The 18,893-nt window shown below is 42.0% G+C and overlaps 1 protein-coding gene across 1 annotated transcript in view; it reads left to right on the top strand.

The window, feature by feature from the left end:
* Positions 1-854: 854 nt before the first annotated feature.
* The window catches only part of Slc26a3 (solute carrier family 26 member 3), a 32,826-nt gene continuing 14,787 nt past the window's right edge, over positions 855-18,893 (top strand). The window contains exons 1-10 of the mRNA XM_004652869.2: positions 855-985; positions 1,468-1,607; positions 5,813-5,923; positions 6,138-6,304; positions 7,654-7,818; positions 9,245-9,397; positions 9,835-9,917; positions 15,049-15,196; positions 15,545-15,658; positions 15,763-15,840. Coding sequence (XP_004652926.1) covers positions 855-985; positions 1,468-1,607; positions 5,813-5,923; positions 6,138-6,304; positions 7,654-7,818; positions 9,245-9,397; positions 9,835-9,917; positions 15,049-15,196; positions 15,545-15,658; positions 15,763-15,840 — 1,290 coding nt within the window. The remainder of the gene's footprint in view (positions 986-1,467; positions 1,608-5,812; positions 5,924-6,137; positions 6,305-7,653; positions 7,819-9,244; positions 9,398-9,834; positions 9,918-15,048; positions 15,197-15,544; positions 15,659-15,762; positions 15,841-18,893) is intronic.

The raw sequence follows: 18,893 nt of genomic DNA, 5'->3' as shown, positions 1-18,893 counted from the left end.
CTTGCATCTGGAGTTTAATTGCAGTGGGTAAAGGCCCTGGCACGCCCATTCTTTCTTTCTCTCTATCTGCACCCCCCTAAAGAAATAAATAAAATATTTTTTAAAATACACTGTAACACAAAAGATGGATGACCCATGAGGAATGGCATTTGAGGTCGTCTGCACATCTGCATACATGTGCATGCACACATTCATATAAAATTAGAATTAAAAGAAGTTCAAAGACCCTGTGCTCATGAACTAAGTAAACAAGTCATACTTAGTTTGTATATAGTTTCCTAGGAAAATAAAGAAATATGTTGAATTTTACAAGGTTAAAACATTGAATGAGGTATGATTTAAAAATATTCTGATGGATCAATTAGAACAACTTTGGTGGCCCTTAGGGGGAATTAACAGGGTTTAGTATTTTCCACTACTTCAATGCCATAATTTTGGAAACATTTCTAGAAAACAAAAAGTTGAAAACGTGATTCCACATTAGGCAGAAAAAGAATCAAGGACTGATTAGTAAACTGAGTCAATTTTATTGCCCTTTGGTTGACTTTTGAAAAAAAAAAAAAAGGAAGTTCCTTTTTACTTACCCCAAAACAGTGTGTCCAGCTCATTGGAAGAAGGGGTGATATCACCATAGCAAAACACAGCCTGGGTCCCTTAATCCTGCCTCTTTTCATCTCAAAGGTGGTAACATCCAGTTCGGAGTTCACTCATCTGTAAATTGCATCACATTATCTCTGAGTTATTTAAGAAGCAAGCTCTGTGTGGTTTCAGGCATTTTAACCTGCTAAAGGCAAGAAGAAAGTTCACCACATAGTTTCAAAGGTCTTCTTGTCACCGTCACCACAGAAAGTAAAATGATCGAACCCATAGGGAATCAGTATGTCGTGGCCAGGCCAGTGTATTCTGCCAACGCTTTTGGAGAAGAGTATAAGAAGAGACAGAGACATCACAAGACGGTTTTGGATCATCTCAAAGTGTGCTGTAGGTAAGATACCTTTTAAGATACTGGTATGAGGAAGAAATGAAGCACTTGCTTCTAGATTTTCTGCCTTTGAAGCTCTCCTTTCTGGCTCTAGTCCATAGCTCCCGGAATCTTTTCATGTCTGTTTCCCACTCCTTGCGTGTCTAAGAGGAATGCCATCTCGGCTCTCCACAGTCTTTCCAGATCATACAACTGACAGATGGGGAAAGAGGCAAATTCTCAATTGAAATGTTTCAGGCTCAAAATGATAAGTAAAAAAAGTTTTATCATAACTTGAGAAAAAAAAAACTGATATTTTTCTTCAAAAAAGGAAAACTGTCTTAGTGGTGACCAGGGAGTGTTTGACATGGGCCGTTAGGTGAACATCAGTGGGAGTGAAATTGCTCATCTTTAATATGTCAGCTGTACCAGTTTCAGCATACCATTAGAAACCAAATTCAAAAGTTGATATTTGTGGACTGACATGTGGCTTTCAATGTTTTCAGCTGTTCCACACAAAAGGCCAAGAAAATTGCCCTGTCCTTGTTCCCCGTGGCATCTTGGTTACCAGCATACAAGTTAAAGGACTGGCTACTGAGTGACATTGTTTCTGGGATCAGCACGGGGCTGGTGGCTGTTCTGCAAGGTAATCTTTTCTTTTCCCACATGCCTTACAATTCACCCTTATATTTTTTTGAGTATATGTTTGCATGCGTGTTGCTAGAGGCCAAACTCAGCTTCATACATACTATGCATGCATTCTCCCACTCATGTATGTCCAGTCACCCTGATGTGTATAGTTCAGTGATTCTTAGTATAGTCAAAAAGTTATGCACCTAACATCACTAATTCTGAACGTTTTTCCATTATGTGTGTGTGCATGCATGCTCGCACACACACAGCCAAATCTCTCACCTTTTGATATATATTTCACATTCCTTCTTCCACGCATCCCGTTGACACCAACTTTCTATGTCTATGAATTTCCATACTCTTGATTTTGTCCAAATAGAATTGCATAATGTGGCATGTTCTAATTCTTTTTTTTTCTTTCTTTCTTTTTTTTTTTTGGTTTTTGGATTTTGGTTTTTGGTTTTTGGTTTTTCGAGGTAGGGTCTTACTCCAGCCCAGGCTGACCTGGAATTCACTATGGAGTCTCAGGGTGGCCTCGAACTCACGGCAATCCTCCTACCTCTGCCTCCCGAGTGCTGGGATTAAAGGCGTGTGCCACCACACCCGGATTAATTCTTATCTCTTAGTATTTTTTCTAGACTTATCCATGTTGTAGCATGGATAGTAATTTTCTATTCTACAGATATGTCATATTTTGCTGAGTGGTTTCTACTTTGAGGCTATTGTAAATAATGCTACTATGAACATCTGTGTGAAACTCTATGTGTATACATGTTTCAATCATCTGAGCATATCCCTAGACATGTAATTGCCAGGACCTGTGGTAATTTTATACTTAATCACTTGTAGAAATGTCAAATTATTTTCCAAAGTAGCTATGTCATTTTATATTTCTACTAACAGTATATGAGGCTTCCAAGTCCTTAATGCTTACTTTAAAAAAAATCTTAGCTTCCTTAGTGGGTGAGAAGTAAGACTCATTGGTTTGTATTTCTCTAATAACTGATGATATTAAGAATTTAAGAATGTTTTAAAATTTTTTATTCATTTTTATTTATTCATTAGAGAGACAGACAGAGAGAGAAAGAGGCAGAGAGAGAGAGAGAGAGAGAGAGAGAGAGAGAGAGATTGAAGGTGCGCCAGGGCCTCCAGCCACTGCAAACAAACTCCAGACGCATGCGCCCCCTTGTTTATCTGTCTAATGTGGGTCCTGGGGAATCGAGCGTTGAGCCAGGGTCCTTATGCTTCACAGGCAAGTGCTTAACCACTAAGCCATCTCTCCAGCCCAAGAATCTAAGAATCTTTTCATTTTCTTTACAATTATTTGCACATCTTTGGAAGAATAGCTATTCAAATTCTGTTTTCTTTTTGTTGTTGCTAGGGCCTCACGGCATATGTTGTTAGGCAAACACTCTACTACTGAACTATACCAATAGCTCCCACTGCCTTTTCAAGATTAGGTTGTCTTTTATTGTGGAGTATTCTGGATGCAATACCTTTTACTGATATACGTTTACAAATAATTTCTTTCATTCTCTGTGTTGCCATTTCACTTTGCATTTTTTAAAATGGTGGGATGCAGGGGAATGTTTAGATAGTGTTTCAGATAGTCCAAGCTAGGTTTGAACTGATGTTCCTGTCTCCATCTTCCAAGAGTGCTAAGATTACAGCCATCAGCCATGTTCTACCATGCCCATCTTAAATTAAAAAAAAAAAAAAATTGAAAATTAAGGGCTGGAGAGAAGGCTTAGCAGTTAAGGCACTTGCCTACAAACCCAAAGGACCTTGGTTCGATTCCCTAGGACCCACATAAGCCAAATGCACAAGGTGGTTCATGTGTCTGGAGTTAGTTTGCAGTAGCTGGAAGCCCTGCTGCACCCATTCTCTCTCTCACACTCTGTCTCTTTCCCTCTCTCAAATAAATAAATAAAAATAAAATATTTAAGAAAAAATGAAAATTAAAGGCTGATTGGTTAACATAATTAAATAAGAAATGAAATAAACTTTAAAATGAAAAAAAAAAAAAAAAAAGGTAGGGGCTGGAGAGATGGCTCAGTGGGTAAAGGGACTTGCTTTCAAGGCCTGCCCTGGTTCAATTCCTGAGTATCCACACAAATCTGGTACTTATTTGGAGTTCATTTGTGGTGGCAGGAGGTCCTGGCATGCCCATTCTCTGTGCTTCTCTGCTGGTCTCTTCTCCCTCTCTCTCTTTTTCTCTTTCTCTCTGTCTCAAATAAATATACTTTTTAAAAAAGTTGACAGGGCTGCAGAGATGGCTCAGCAGTTAAGGCACTTGCCTGCAAAGCCTAATGACCTGGGTTTAATTCCCTGGTACCTACATAAAACCAGATGCACAGAGTGGTACATGCATCTGGGGTTCATTTGCAGAGGCTGGAGGCCTAGGTGTACCTATTCTCTCTTTCTCTCTATCTCCTTGCCAATAAGCAATTTAAAAAAAAAGTTTAGGGCTGGAGAGATGGCTTAGCGGTTAAGCGCTTGCCTGTGAAGCCTAAGGACCCCAGTTTGAGGTTCGGTTCCCCAGGTCCCACGTTAGCCAGATGCACAAGGGGGCGCACGCGTCTGGAGTTCGTTTGCAGTGGCCGGAAGCCCTGGCGCGCCCATTCTCTCTCTCTCCCTCTATCTGTCTTTCTCTCTGTGTCTTTTGCTCTCAAATAAATAAATAAAAATAAAAATTTAAAATTTAAAAAAAAAGTTTATACATTATAGCCATATTTTGAATTTTTTAAATATTTTTTAATTTTACTTACTAATTTGAGAGAGGAAAGAGACAGAGAAAGAGAGAGGGAGAGGGAGAGAGAGAATGAATGTGTCAGGGCCTTCAGCCACTGCAAATGAACTTGAGACATATGCAACTCCTTGGGCATCTGGCTTACTGGGAAATTAAACCTAGGTCCTTAGGCTTTGTAAACAAGTGCCTTAGCCGCTAAGCCATCTCTCTAGCCCCTATTTTCTGTATTTTTAGTGGAGTTCTTCTGGTGATGGGAAAGTGTTGAACTCTTCCATGCTGGGCAAGTGCACTGCCGTTGAGCTACAGCTGTAACCCCTCTAAACCTTTCTTTTTTATTTGGCAGTACCGGGGATTTTGCAATACTAGGGCCTCATACATATTAGGCAAGGCTTTACCATTAAGCTAAACTTTTAGCTCACTTTCTTGCTTCCTTGTTCCCCCCACACACACACTTTTGGACTTTTTTTTAAGAGGGAAAGAGAGAGAGAGAGATTTGGCACTCCAGGGCCTCAGTCACTGCAATCAAACTCCAGAAGCTTGCGCCACCTAGTGTGCAATGTGTAACCTTGCACTTGCCTCACCTTTGTGTCTATGGCTTACATGGGATCTGTAGAGAGATTAAACAAGGATCCTTAGGCTTCACAGGAAAGCACCTTAACTGCTAAGCATCTTTCTAGGCGTCTTTTGGATTTTTGAAGTAGAGTCTCACTCTAGCCCAGGCTGACCAGAACTCACTTTGTATCCCTGCTGACCATGAACTTAGTGATCCTACTTCTCAGCCTCCTGAGTGCTGGGACTAATGTGTGCATCACCACACCTGGCTCAGCTATGTCACTTTTTTTGATAGTGTCCTTTAGGCACACTTTTTTTTTTGTTGTTGTTCAGTACTATAATGAAACCCCTCGTGCTCCCAACCTGTTTTTTATTTTAAGATTTATTTTATTTATTTATTTGAGAGCGACAGAGAAAGAGGCAGAGAGAGCAAGACAGAGAGAGAGAGAGAAAGAGAGAGAGAATGTGGGCACACAAGGGCCTCCAGCCACTGTAAACGAACTTCAGATGCATGCACCACCTTGTGCATTGGGCTTAAGTAGGTCCTGGGGAATTGAGCCTTGAACCAGAGTCCTTAGGCTTCACAGGCAAGTGCTTAACCGCTAAGCCATCTCTCCAGCCCTGGTTTGTTGTTTTTTTTAAATTTCCATGAAGTCAGTTTTTCTACTTTTCCTCTGATTGCTTGTCTTGTGAGTGTGTATCATTTCTCATAGATTATTGCCTAACTCAAGCTCACAAAAATTGAACCTTACGATTTTCTTCTAAGAGTTTTATGGCTCTTACACTTATATTTGAAATACATGTTGAGTTAACCAGGTAATGTATTTCCAAGGACCAGTCTCCCACACTGGAAGGACGTAGTGACAACTGCTGTGGTTCCAGGACAGGAGACAAGAACGCTGCTGTTTGTGTTCCAGGTTTAGCATTTGCTCTGCTGGTCAACATTCCTCCAGGATATGGCTTGTACGCAGCCTTTTTTCCAGTCCTCACCTACTTTTTCTTGGGCACTTCCAGGCACATATCTGTGGGTAAGTCAATCCCTGGGTCGATTCCTATTCATGTTGATTCCAGATTGTGCATAACCCAAAAAAATTATCACTTCTGAGAATTTCGAACCAGGATTTGGAAAGAAGGGCTGGGCTGTCGATATAGTAGCCTTTTAATCTGTGCGATACTATGGTTGAAAGGCAGCTGTGCTTGAGGGAGGCACGTCCCAACCACAGTTCGTCTCCTGTTAATCAGGTCCCTTTCCAGTTCTGAGTATGATGGTCGGAGCAGTTGTTACAAGAGTAGCCTCAAATGCTGCTAACGGTACAGATTTATCCCAAAGCTCAGATGAAAGTGAAGAATTCGTGCAGCAGAAGCTACTGGTGGCCACGTCAGTCACAGTCCTTTCTGGAATAATCCAGGTAAGGACTGTTCTCATGTAATTCTCCCACCAAAATCTGCTTGTCTTTGCTGGGACATAGGTTTCTGCTTTTTTTTTTTTTTTTCCTCTCCTCCTATTAGCCCTTCTCATCTCCTCTTGGGTTTGCATCTCTCTTTTGGTGGGCCATAAGAAGTGATTTAAGAAGAATTCACTATAACCAGAGGGGTACTTATTGGCAAGTAATAATGACACTAGCAGCTTTGGAGGATTTTTCTTGCGAATCCCTCAATAGCTATAATCTAGTTGAAGGGGTAAGGACTCTCTGGTTTTTGAACTATCCATATCAAAATTTGAGGGAAGAAAACTAAGGTATATTATGGTATAATTAAGGCCTCATCTCTAAAGCCCAATGCTAACATTATCTGGAAAAGTAAAAATGTCATGGAATCTTCAAGACATTGCCTCAGTTTACTATCTGTGATATTACTGATTGCCTCAGTTTACAACTTGTGATGTTATTGGCTAAAATAATTTCTAAAAGAGCCACGTGTGGTGGTGCACACCTTTAATCCCAGTACTTGGGAAGCAAAGGTAGGAGGATCTATTGAGTTTGAGACCACCCTGAGTCTACATAGTGAATTCCAGGTCATCATGGGCTATAGCAAGACCCTACCTCAAAAAAAAAAAAAAAGGAGAAAAATTATTTCTAAAAGAAAGGAAAATCAATGTTACAAGAATGTAAGTGTTCTATTGACAAGCCATGTGGTCAGTTGTTTCTAATACCCTTCTTAAGACAGAATTGGAACCCAGTTTGGACTTCATATACCCAAAGTTCCCTCTGTACTCTGGAGACATGGGTGGAAGGACAAGCTAAGTGTCCAAGGGAAGGAGTAACTACTGAATTCACTTACTAAACACTGATGCTTTAGGAGGAAATAACCACCCTAGTCCCCCAGCTAAAACCGAGTGCCTCTGATGTTCAGTCTACAGTTATATGTTTCTTAAGCAAGTTGAGCATCCTGTCGAGGGAAATATAAGTTGGCACTGAGCCAGGCAGATGATAGATAAGATTGTGCTATCAAAGGTGGATAGTGAGTTTTCCAAAGATACCACACCTATAAATAAGAGGTGGAAATTGTCTGTTAGTTCTTGATGGCATATTGGACTTAGGAACTACTTGAACACCATGTGTCATTCAACCTTGGGGGAGTGGAGGGGGCGAGGACCCCAGATGGGAGGTGTTCCAGGAGGCAGAGACAATGGCTTCTTCAAGGCATGTGCATGGAGGCTGAACGTCACATGTTAAATCATTTTTGATTGATGACACCTTGCTTTGCTAAGCTCTGCTTGTACTCTACACTGACAAATGGTTTGCCCTTCTCCTTCCAGTTGGCCATGGGGCTTCTGCAGATTGGATTCGTGGTGATATACCTGTCGGAGTCCCTAATCAGTGGCTTCACCACGGCTGCTGCTGTTCATGTTTTGGTTTCACAACTCAAATTCATGCTACAGCTGAAAGTCCCACCGCACACTGACCCATTCTCACTTTTCAAAGTGAGTATTTCTGTCACTTAAAAAAAAATTCATTGAAGTACGGGGAATCCACTCTTGTGTTTCTTAGAGAACCTTCCTTTCAGACCTTCACAGAAGGACTACCTAGAACTTCCAACAAAACAATGGGCTGTGAAACTGATTCATAGTAAGAAAAAGCCAGTGAAGAAGAAAACATAAGAAAATCAACCACATCTACCCTCTGCTAGAGTTTAATTTTAGAAAAATTACAACCTGGGCTGGAGGGATGGGTTAGCAGTTAAGGCATTTGCCTGCAAACCAAAGGACCCAGGTTCAATTCCCCAGGACCTGCGTTAGTCAGATGCACAAGGGGGCATATGCATCTGGAATTTGTTTGCAGTGGCTGGAGGCCCTGGTGCTCCCGTTCTCTCTCTCTCTCTCAAATAAATAAATAAAAATAAAATATTTTTAAAAAGAAAGAAAAATTACAACCTAAGTATATTATGAAAAGCTTTACTACTTTATCTAGAGTTTTAAGATTTATTCGTTGGTGACGCTGAGTGAAACCCAGGGACTTCCATGGGAAACACAAACACTCTACCACAAAGCTACATCCTCAGCCCTTAGCACTGAAATTTTGAGTCCTTTATCTACCCATGTTTATAAAGCAAAACAAAACTGACCAGCAGGTAGCTAGAGCAATGGTTCTCCACTCCTCTAGAGAATACAAAGTAGAGTGTTAAAGAAACAAACTGAGAGCTGGAGAAATGGTTTAGCAGTTAAGGCACGGGGTGAGATAAATAACACTGGCAATTCCTGGCATGTGTGGAGCATTTGGGTTTCACCTCTGCACTGAAAAAGGAAACAAAAAGGCAAATCAAGAGGGGAAGAGGTATTTGTTGTGGAAGCATGATAAGTATCCAACAAAATTTCACACTAACCAGAGATTTTTTCCCCCTCAGGAAGAAATGACAGCAACATCCCTAAACCAGTATGTCACCTCTGTATGCTAATTTACCCCTCTTGCCTCTCCGTGAGAGTCTCCACAGTTTCCTTGTTTGTGCTAAGAGGCGCAGAACAGAGAATTGCTGTCACTTTATGCCAGTCCTTTAGCCTGCATGTCTATTTTTTAAAAATTTTTTTGGTTTATTTTTATTTATTTATTTGAGAGTGACAGGTAGAGAGAGAAAGAGGCAGAGAGAGAGAGAGAGAGAGAGAGAGAGAGAATGGGTGTGCAGGGCCTCCAGCCACTGCAAAAGAACTCCAGATGTTTGTGGCCCCTTGTGCATCTGGCTAACGTGGGTCCTGGGGAACTGAGCCTTGAACCAGGGTCCTTAGGCTTCATAGGCAAGCGCTTAACCGCTAAGCCACCTCTCCAGCCCTTGCATGTCTATTTTTATCTATTTGGAGATGAGTGTGGTGCATTCACACAGGACTTCGGTGTTTTTTTTGTTTGTTTTACTACTAGGTCCTAGAGTCTGTCTTCACCCAAATCAACAAGACTAACATCGCAGACCTTGTAACATCTCTGATCATCCTACTGGTTGTATTTGTGTTTAAAGAAATAAATCAGCGCTACAAAAATAAACTTCCAGTGCCCATCCCCATTGAACTCATCATGGTAAATGGTCGCCTGAGGAATGTCTTTCATAGGCTAGTGTGCTGAGGTGGAAATCCCATTGCCCTCTGCAGATTTGATTTCTGATATTCAGATGACATCTCTACAGAGTCTGACTGTAATGTTTACTACAATTTTCTCTTCACTCAGAATTTAATCATTCTCAGTTTGGATTTATTCTTTCCAAAGTGGCTACTGAGAGCAAAACCTCAAAAGCCAAGCTATAGAAAGACCACTTGAACTAGCATTATGATTCTCCACCCCAATGGCAAGTTAGAATCGCTGTGGGACCTCTTTAAACCTAAGTTGACCTAAGGCAGAGATTCATACTTATTAGATCCAAGGGTGGGTTTTGGCAATGGTATATATATATTTTTAATCAAAATAAGATTCTTTCTTGCATCTTGGACTCCTAATGTGCACATTTGGTACTTTTGCAGACAGTGATCGCAGCAGGTGTATCATATGGCTTTGACTTTAAACACAGATTTGGCGTGGACGTGGTTGGGAATATGAGCCTTGGGTAAGTGAGACTTCAAAGCTGGCATCTCCAAGCCCTGGCAGAGTAAGGAAGCGGCAGTGACAGGAAGCATCCTACCCTCATGAGGAGCCAGGATGTGTTAGGAAGTCTACCACTTTCTCTTGAGGAAGAAACCCCGGGGAATGTCAGGACCCACTATTCTTGATATGAGAAAGGCTCTCCTTGTGCAGATGTCTGCTTGCAAAGTAGGCAAGCAAGGACTCGAACAGAGTGAAAACGAGGAAAATAGAGAGAGCACAGAAATAGACAAAATTAACTACTTCTTATACAGTGGCATCCGTGGAAATCAGAAGTCCTTGTCCGTAAGTTACCATGGAGAACATGCAGTTCTTTCTTGGGTCACGACAGCCAAGTTTGAAAAGTTCAGGAGACACATGGGAGGCACATTACCCATGTGAACAGCTCAGACAGGCTCACCGTGTCCTTTCTCAGGGCCACATTCCGAGCGAGGCTGGACCCAGTGCAAGTGCCGAGAGAGGTTGGGAAGCCCAGTGAGTGGGAATTCCAGAGTATACTCTATTGTATAGGGACTATATTTTAGTGGTTTGAGGAGAAGGGCGAATTCTGGTTTCTTCTCACTGACCACTGACCACAAATAGTGTCTGTGTTCTTTTTTTTTTTTCAATTATTTAGCAGTGAAATATTATTTTTCCTATTTAAATAAAGACTGTTCTTTCCTCCTCTCCCTCAATGCACTTGTCCAACCAGGCCAAACAAGTATTTAATAATTTTAGAAATCTGTATTTACACAGCTACACACATCTGTCTTTAGATTCTTTTAAGTGAAAAGCTACATATGTGGCTTTTGAAGCCATAAAATTATTATATATATAATATATGTAAGATCACCAGACCTTCATGTTTTTCACTTAATGAACTGAAAATATAATTTTTAATCTAAAAGATTGTGAAGTTGAAACTAAGCTCAAAGTGAAAGGCTATTTCTGGGGCTACCCTCTATCCTGAAAATTTCAAGTGATTAAATTATAATTTAGAGCTAGAGAGATTTCTCAGTGGTTAAGGTTACCTGCAAAGCCTCATGACCCAGACAGAGTTCAATTCCCAGTACCCATGTAAAGCCAGATGCACAAAGTGGTGCATGTATCTGAAGTTCACTTGTTCTGGCACACCCATTCTCACTTTCTCTCTCTCTCTCTCCCTCCCTCCCTCCCTCTCTCTTTTTCTTCTATTTCTCTGTGCTTACAAATAATAAATACAAAATTATAAAAAAATTTAATTTAAATGTCTTCAGAGACATAAACAACATTGAAAAATAAGCAAAATCAAGGCTGGAGAGATGGCTCAGCAGTTGAGGTGTTTGCTGTCAAAGTCAAAGGACCCAGGTTCTAATCCCCAGTGCCCATGTAACACCAGATGCACAAGGTAACACATACATCTGGAGTTCATTTGCAAAGGCTAGAGGCCCTGGTTTGCTCATTCTCCCCCCCCCCACCCTTCTCTCATAAATTAATAAAAATATATTTAAAAAACAAGCAAACTCAAAAAAGGTCTTATCAGAACTTGAAGGATTTTGAAAATAAATGATAAACTTAAGATCACGGAGTGATAATCCTAGAGACCTTATTTAGTAAATATATCAAGTGACCATGGATCGATCCCCGCCAGGTGTGTGTTTAGGGGAGTGGGGAGAACTAGCTCACATTACGTCACTCTCCAGAGAGGCAATGTGACAGAATATGTGTGCTCAGTGTTCTACTGCAGAGGGCCTAGAACTGACTTTCATACTCACCTCCTGACCTTGGGAAAGTGTATTAACCTTTGTGCCTCAATGAACTGGATTGTAAAAATGAGACTACAGATAACAAGTAGCACATAGAATTCTTCAAAGCATTAAGTGAGCTTATGAATGTGACATACTTAAGAGTTAGGCCTATATTCAGTGTTCAAAGGGCATTACTATTATTGCTAATTTAACATCCAAATTAGGCACAAGGCACTTGGTACCTTTCATTATACTTCAATCTTCTCTTTTGTTAATAAATCAACCCATTTATTTACTCAGGTAGTATATGATGTGTGTGTATGTGTGTTAATGTATTTGTGCTATAACATGCAAGTAAAGTGGCGGTCAGAGGACAACTTTTGGGCATCGGTCCTCATCCTCAACTTCTTTTTCACCTTATACACTACTTATTTCATCAGGCTACCTGACCCCAAGCTTCTCCCGTCTCTGCCTCCCTTCTTGCACACAGGTGTGGCTGGGATTACAAAGTTCTGCTTTAGCATCCAGCTTTTTATGTGGGTTCTAGGGAGCCAAACTTGGGTACACATGCTCACAACAAGCACTTTTTTCAGTGAGCCATCTCTATTCCCCAATTTCTCTCTCTCTCTCTTTTTTTGTTTTCAAGGTAGGGTCTCACTCTAGCCCAGGCTGTCCTGGAATTCACTGTGTAGTCTCACAGTGGCCTTGAATTCAGGTGATCCTCCTACCTCTGCCTCCTGAGTGCTGGGATTAAAGATGTATGCCACCATACCACAGTCAGCTTCCAATCTTAAAAAAAAAAAAAAAAGTATTATTTTTTATTTTATTTAATTAATTAATTTATTTATTTTTGGTTTTTCAAGGTAGGATATTGCTCTATCCCTGGCTAACCTGGAATCATATATAGTCTCAGGGTGGCCTCAACTCATGGCAATCCACCTAACTTTGCCTCCCAAGTACTGGGATTAAAGGAGGAGTGCACCACCATGCCCAACAAATATTTTATCTTTATTTATTACAAAGAGACAGAGAATGGGCACAGCAGGGCCTCTAGCCACTGTAAATGAACACCAAATACATGCACCACCCTATGCATCTGGTTTATGTGGGTTCTAGGGAATCAAACCAGGGTTCTTGGGCTTTGTAGGCATCTCTCCAGCTCACTCCAACCTTTTCTAAGTGATGATTGAGCAAGAAAATTTATGCTTGCTGCAAATATAATATTAATGAAAGCTAATGTTTACTCGCTCTTGCTAGTCTGTTACTTCTATTACCTTAGAAATTATTTTGTGAAATCACATATGCATTAAAGGCAAATAACATGATCCAAGAGGAATACTTAGTGAAACATGACACGTTTAAATCACAAAAGTATCTTACTGTAATAGCAGGCATTTTTGTATTTCATACTGTAGAAACAGTAGTCACATTAATTATTTTAATTGACCCTCCCACAAAAATATGAAGACAAGAAAACAACTATTATCCTCATCTGACACATCTGGCTTAGGAAGAATAAGTGACAGAGCCAGGGAATTAAGTCTTTGGACAGTAAAGTGCATCACACCATACTGTGGTGCTCAGACGCCAAGACAAAAGGATAATGAAAGTTTCTGGCTATTTTAGTATTATAGTCAAACTTCAACCATGCAACCAAATTTATTCATTTATTTATTTAAGGAAAAGAGGGGCCTGGCAAGATGGCTTACTGGTTAAGGCAAAGTCTAAGGACCCTGGTTCAATTCTCCTGTACCCACGTAAGCCAGATGCACAAAGTGGAGCATGAATCTGAAGTTCATTTGCAGTGGCTGAAGGCCCTGGTGTGCCCATCCCCTCTCTCTCTCTCTCTCTCTTTTCTCTCTCTTTTTCTCAAATAAATAAAAATATAATAAAAAAGAGAGTATAAGGGCATCCCAGGCCTCTTGCCACTGCAAATAGGCTGCAGAAGCACACTCCACTTTGTGCATGTGGATTTGTGAGGGTATGGAGTCCAGACTGTCAGGCTTTACAGGCAAGCCCCTCTGCAGTTAAGCCGAGCTGTCTCCCAGCCCCAGATTTATTTTTAAAAAGCAAGACACCATTTCAACCCATTCCAACCTGATTTGTGGTGTCAACAGAGTGCACAGAATAGTACTCCTTCAAAACTAGAGGGCTGGAGAGATGGCTTAGTGGTTAAGCGCTTGCCTGTGAAGCCTAAGGACCCCAGTTCAAGGCTCGGTTCCCCAGGTCCCACGTTAGCCAGATGCATAAGGGGGCGCACGCGTCTGGAGTTCGTTTGCAGAGGCTGGAAGCCCTGGGGCGCCCATTCTCTCTCTCTCCATTTGTCTTTCTCTCTGTGTCTGTCGCTCTCAAATAAATAAATAAATAATTAAAAAAAAAAAACTAGAGCTGGGGTTTAAGGGATTGCTTGGTGGTTAAGGCACTTGCCTGTGAAGCCTAAGGACCCAGGTTCACTTCCCTAGTACCCACGTAAGGCAGATACACAAGTTGGTGCATGTGTCTGGAGTTTGTTTGCAGTGGCTGGAGGCCCTGGTATGCTGATTCTCTCTATATATCTGCCTCTCTCTCTCTCTCAAATAAGTAAATAACAAACTAGAGTGAGAAATTTATTATGAAATAAACAAAAGATGAAGCAAAAATTCAGATAGAGTTGACTGAATCCAATTATCCCACTTCTAATAAGTTTCAGGTCAGATGTTGATCTTGACAGAGCTGAGAGAGTACATTGATGTGGAGTTTGAGATGTGTACCTTTTACAATACAACTGACAAATGTATTTAACTGCTCTTAAGTTCATGAGATGTAAACATAAAAGGATCTTCTGTGAGGTGTACATTTCTATGAAAAGTCACTTTAGGCGAAAGCCCTCTGTCTATTGGGCATGATTGACTATAATAGTTCTATGGAATGAAGGGTAGAGCCCCAAACCAGCTGTGCATTGCGGGTTTCCATGAAAGGTTATTGCTATCAATGGAAAGACTTTTTGTTGTTGTTTTTTGCTTTCACTGTCTCAGAATCATGTTTGCTCAAAATCATCCATGGTTGACAACTAGAGGCTTAGAGGACCACACTGAAACCCATCTTAACAGTACCAGTAGGATCTAAGCCATTTTGATGAAGCTTATAGGGACATAAGTGCACTATACACTGTGAGTCCACCAGCAAGATCACATCCAAGTTACCATTATTATTGGACTGGATTTATAACCTTTTAATCAACAATTATTTTCAAACAAACTGGCAATTTTCAATGGTATCAAATTCTTGTATGTCGTACTTCAAAGGAAGACATGACTCGGCCTATATTGCATTCATTCATTGACTTGCCAAATAGTTATATGAGTTTATAAACAAGTTGGTGACAGGTTTTGCTTTTAATTTTAATTTCAGATTTAAGCCCCCTATCGCACCTGATGTTCAGATTTTCCAAGAGACCGTGGGCGACTGCTTCGGAATTGCCATCGTGGGCTTTGCGGTGGCCTTTTCAGTAGCGAGCGTCTATTCCCTCAAATATGACTATCCAATAGATGGCAACCAGGTGAGTCTGCAGCTGGCACTGGATCTGACGGGCCACTCTAAGCCATATTTTTGTGCATATAATATTCTTTGGGCTGGAAGGATGACTTAGCAGTTAAGGCACTTGCCTGTGAAGCCTGAGGACCCAGGTTCCATTCCCTAGTACCCACATAAGCCAGATGCACAAGGTGGCACATGCATCTGAACTTCGTTTGCAGTGGCCAGAGGCCCTGGTGTGCCCATTCTCCATCTTTCTATCTGCCTCTCTCTCTCTCTCTCTCTCTCTCTCTCTCTCTCTCCCTCTGAAAAATATATATCATTTCTTTAAGAGAATGTTTCTGAATAAGTTCCCTTCTTTGTTTCCTGTCAGGAGTTAATCGCCTTGGGAGTGAGCAACATATTCACGGGATCATTCAAAGGCTTTGCAGGGAGCACAGCCCTGTCCAGATCAGGGGTCCAGGAGAGCACAGGAGGCAAAACCCAGGTATTCCAGCATTTGTGCTGTGAGGGCTACAGCGGCGCTGGGAACCGGGAGATCCAAGCAGGAGGCAAGTGCCGACTGTCGCGAGAATTGTTTTGTTCTCTCAGGTTGCCGGACTTCTCTCAGCTGTCATCGTGCTGATTGTCATTGTCGCCATTGGATTTCTTCTGCAGCCACTCCAAAAGGTAACCCTCCGCTCTCTTTGGATGGCACATCTCTTTGGAGTGCTGAGTCAGGGCTGGAGAGATGCCTTAGTGGCTAAGCCGCTTGCCTGCGAAGCTTAAGGACCCAGACTCTCCAGACCCCGCTTAAAGCCAGACGCGCAAAGATGAGGCAAGGACAGGGTCCGCTAGGTGGCACAAGCATCTGGAGTTCAAATGCACTGGTCGAGGCCCTGGTGCACCAATTCTCTATCTCTCCCCCCCCTCTCTCCCTCCCTCCCTCCCTCCCTCCCTCCCTCCCTCCCTCTCTCTCTCTCTCTCTCTCTCAAAAAAAAAAAAAAAAAGTGCTGGATGAAAGACTAGCTCACAAACTCTGAAAGCACAAACCAAGCAAGGGAAAATGAGGTCATGACAAACTTTCAAATACCTTAGCCAATACTGTATGGTCAAAAATATTTCCTTTTTCCTGGCAGTCTTTACTGAATGCCAGGAATGCAGATGTCCGAACTGCCTTATCGGCTCTGCTCTCTGCAGGTGCGGAGTGCAAAATATAATTAATGTTTAAACAGGAAGGCGCCCTGGCATTGCAGCTTCAACACGGACTGACCAAAACAAAGATTTTTCTTAAAGGTTGAGGCAACCGGGCCCTCTATCTAGTACAGAGAGTGGCGCTACCAGCTCCACACCTGTTCTTAGGAACATACCCATCAGCTCCTAGAGGTTCGGTTTGGCTCCAGAAGTGACACAGTCACCGTGCAGGATGGGAGGAGACAGCCAGACACTGAGCTCGCCGCTTTGCCTCCTGCTCCCCAGGTGCAACTGGTACAGTTGAATTCAATGCTTGTAAATTGCTGCAGCGTCCACAACTCAAAAATAACATTGAAGCCAGGTGTGGTGGTGCACGCCTTTAATCCCAGCACTTAGAGGCAGAGGTAGGAAGATCGCCATAAGTTCAAGGCCACCCTGAGACAACATAGTGAATTCCGGGTCAGCCTGGGATAGAGTGAAACCCTACCTCTAAAAAAAATAAATAACATTAGACCCTGAAAAATGTAGGGCCTCTAGGAAAACAGATGCTGGTACATTGTTCTTCGTGGTTTCACTATGATTTTAAAGTGGTGCTGAATGTACTGGGCCAGGTGTGTCCTGTAGACCGACTTTAACCCAGGCTGATCTAGAATTCACCATGTAGTCTCAGGGTGGCCTTAAACTCACAGCGATCCTCCTACCTCTGCCTCCCGAGTGCTGGGATTAAGGGCGTGCGCCCCCACACCCAGCTCTGTAGACCGACTTCTAGTCCAGGCTCTGCTATTTATTATCTATGTGCTTTGGTGCCAATAACAACAGCCATCAACCTCAAGCTCTCCACTGGTAAGATAGGGAGGCAAATAATGCCTGTCACATAGGGTACCTATAGGGCTTAAATGGAATAATGCCCACACCATTAGTGAAAGTCATTAATATTATTACCCAGATATTCCATTATAGTTCTGACTGTGAAGGAAACAAAGATATGATGAAGCCCAACAATTTCTACTGGCTGTTATTTAGCCCTTTTTCCCATGTTAATTGACAGATGAAATGTTAATCCAGCACCAGGCTTCTGTGCTCTGAGTGTGGTCATCCCAGCTACCACAGGGGCGACCACTCTTACAGCTACAGTATAATCATTAGACCAGGACATTGGTGCTGGACAACTAATGTTCAGTAAATTACCAACTTTACTTAGTTGTCCCCATTTTTTTTTTTTATTTTTAATTTTTTGATTTTTCAAGGTAGGTTCTCTCCCTAGCCAAGGCTGACCTGGAATTCACTCAGTAGTCTCAGGGTGGCCTTGAACTCATGGCAATCCTCCTACCTCTACTTCCAAGTGCTGGGATTAAAGGAATGTATCAGCACGCCCAACTTGTTTCCATTTTTTTTTTAATTTTTTTGTTCATTTTTATTTATTTATTTGAGAGTGACAGAGAGAGAAAGAGGCAGAGAGAGGGAATGGGCGCACCAGGGATTCCAGCCACTGCAAACAAACTCCAGATGCGTGCCCCCCTTGTGCATCCTTGTGGGTCCTGGGGAGTCGAGCCTTGAACCAGGGTCCTTAGACTTCACAGGCAAATGCTTCACCGCTAAACCATCTCTCCAGCCCCAGGCTAAGGTTTTGATCCAAGGCACTCGTAGCGCTGCTACCCTTCAGTGCTGTTAACACTGGGACTGGGGGTCAGTACGGGCTTAGGGAATATTAATTCATTAGCTCATCCACCATTTGATGAATAAATAATTATTATGTATTTATTTATTTGAGAGTATGGATGTGCCAGGACCTCTTGGCATTACAACAACTAACTCCAAACTCATGTACCACTTTATGCTTCTGTCTTTATGAGGGTACTGGGGAAGCAAGTGCAAGTGCCTCTAACTCTGAGTCATCTCCCTGCTCCTCAGTGCATCTAGAACCACAGCAAGGAAGAGAGTAGATATGGTGTGTGCTACCCAGAAAGCCCACCTCAGATCTTCATGAACTATCCTGTGATCTTCAGCCTCCCCTTATAAAACAACATAATTGCTGGTCATCACTAAAGATCTGAAGTCTTGTTCCAAAACCTCAAACACCCCAAGTTGCTGTTTTGTGTGTTTCACAAAGGACAACCCTAATCTCCTCAGCCCTCACCTTCAATGAGCAGATGCATGTTAGATGGGCCCTGCTTCAAATAGATTCCAGGGCCTACCTGTCATGCTTCCTAAAATCTGCTTAAACCAGGCGAGGTGATACACACCTTTAATCCCAGCACTCAGGAGGGAGGCAGAGGTAGGAGGACCACTGTGAGTTCGAGGTCACCATGAGACTACATAGTGAATTCCAGGTCAGCCTGGATTAGAGTGAGACCCTGCCTTGAAAAACAAAAATAAATAAAAAATAAAAAAGATCTGCTGAAGACTATTAAGTGCCATCAGATCATCTATGGCATAATCACCACGAGCAATTCAGCTCTTGTCACTGTAATGGGGACAACTTCATGCAGGTCAGAGTCCCAGCTCTGGTGTGTCTTGTATGGCATTACACACCGGAAAAGGGTGTATCT

This window comes from Jaculus jaculus, chromosome 16 (genome assembly GCF_020740685.1).
Source record: "Jaculus jaculus isolate mJacJac1 chromosome 16, mJacJac1.mat.Y.cur, whole genome shotgun sequence".
Lineage (NCBI taxonomy): Eukaryota > Metazoa > Chordata > Mammalia > Rodentia > Dipodidae > Jaculus > Jaculus jaculus.
Note: the sequence above shows the minus strand (reverse complement) of the source record. Positions and strands in the feature narration are given on the sequence as shown.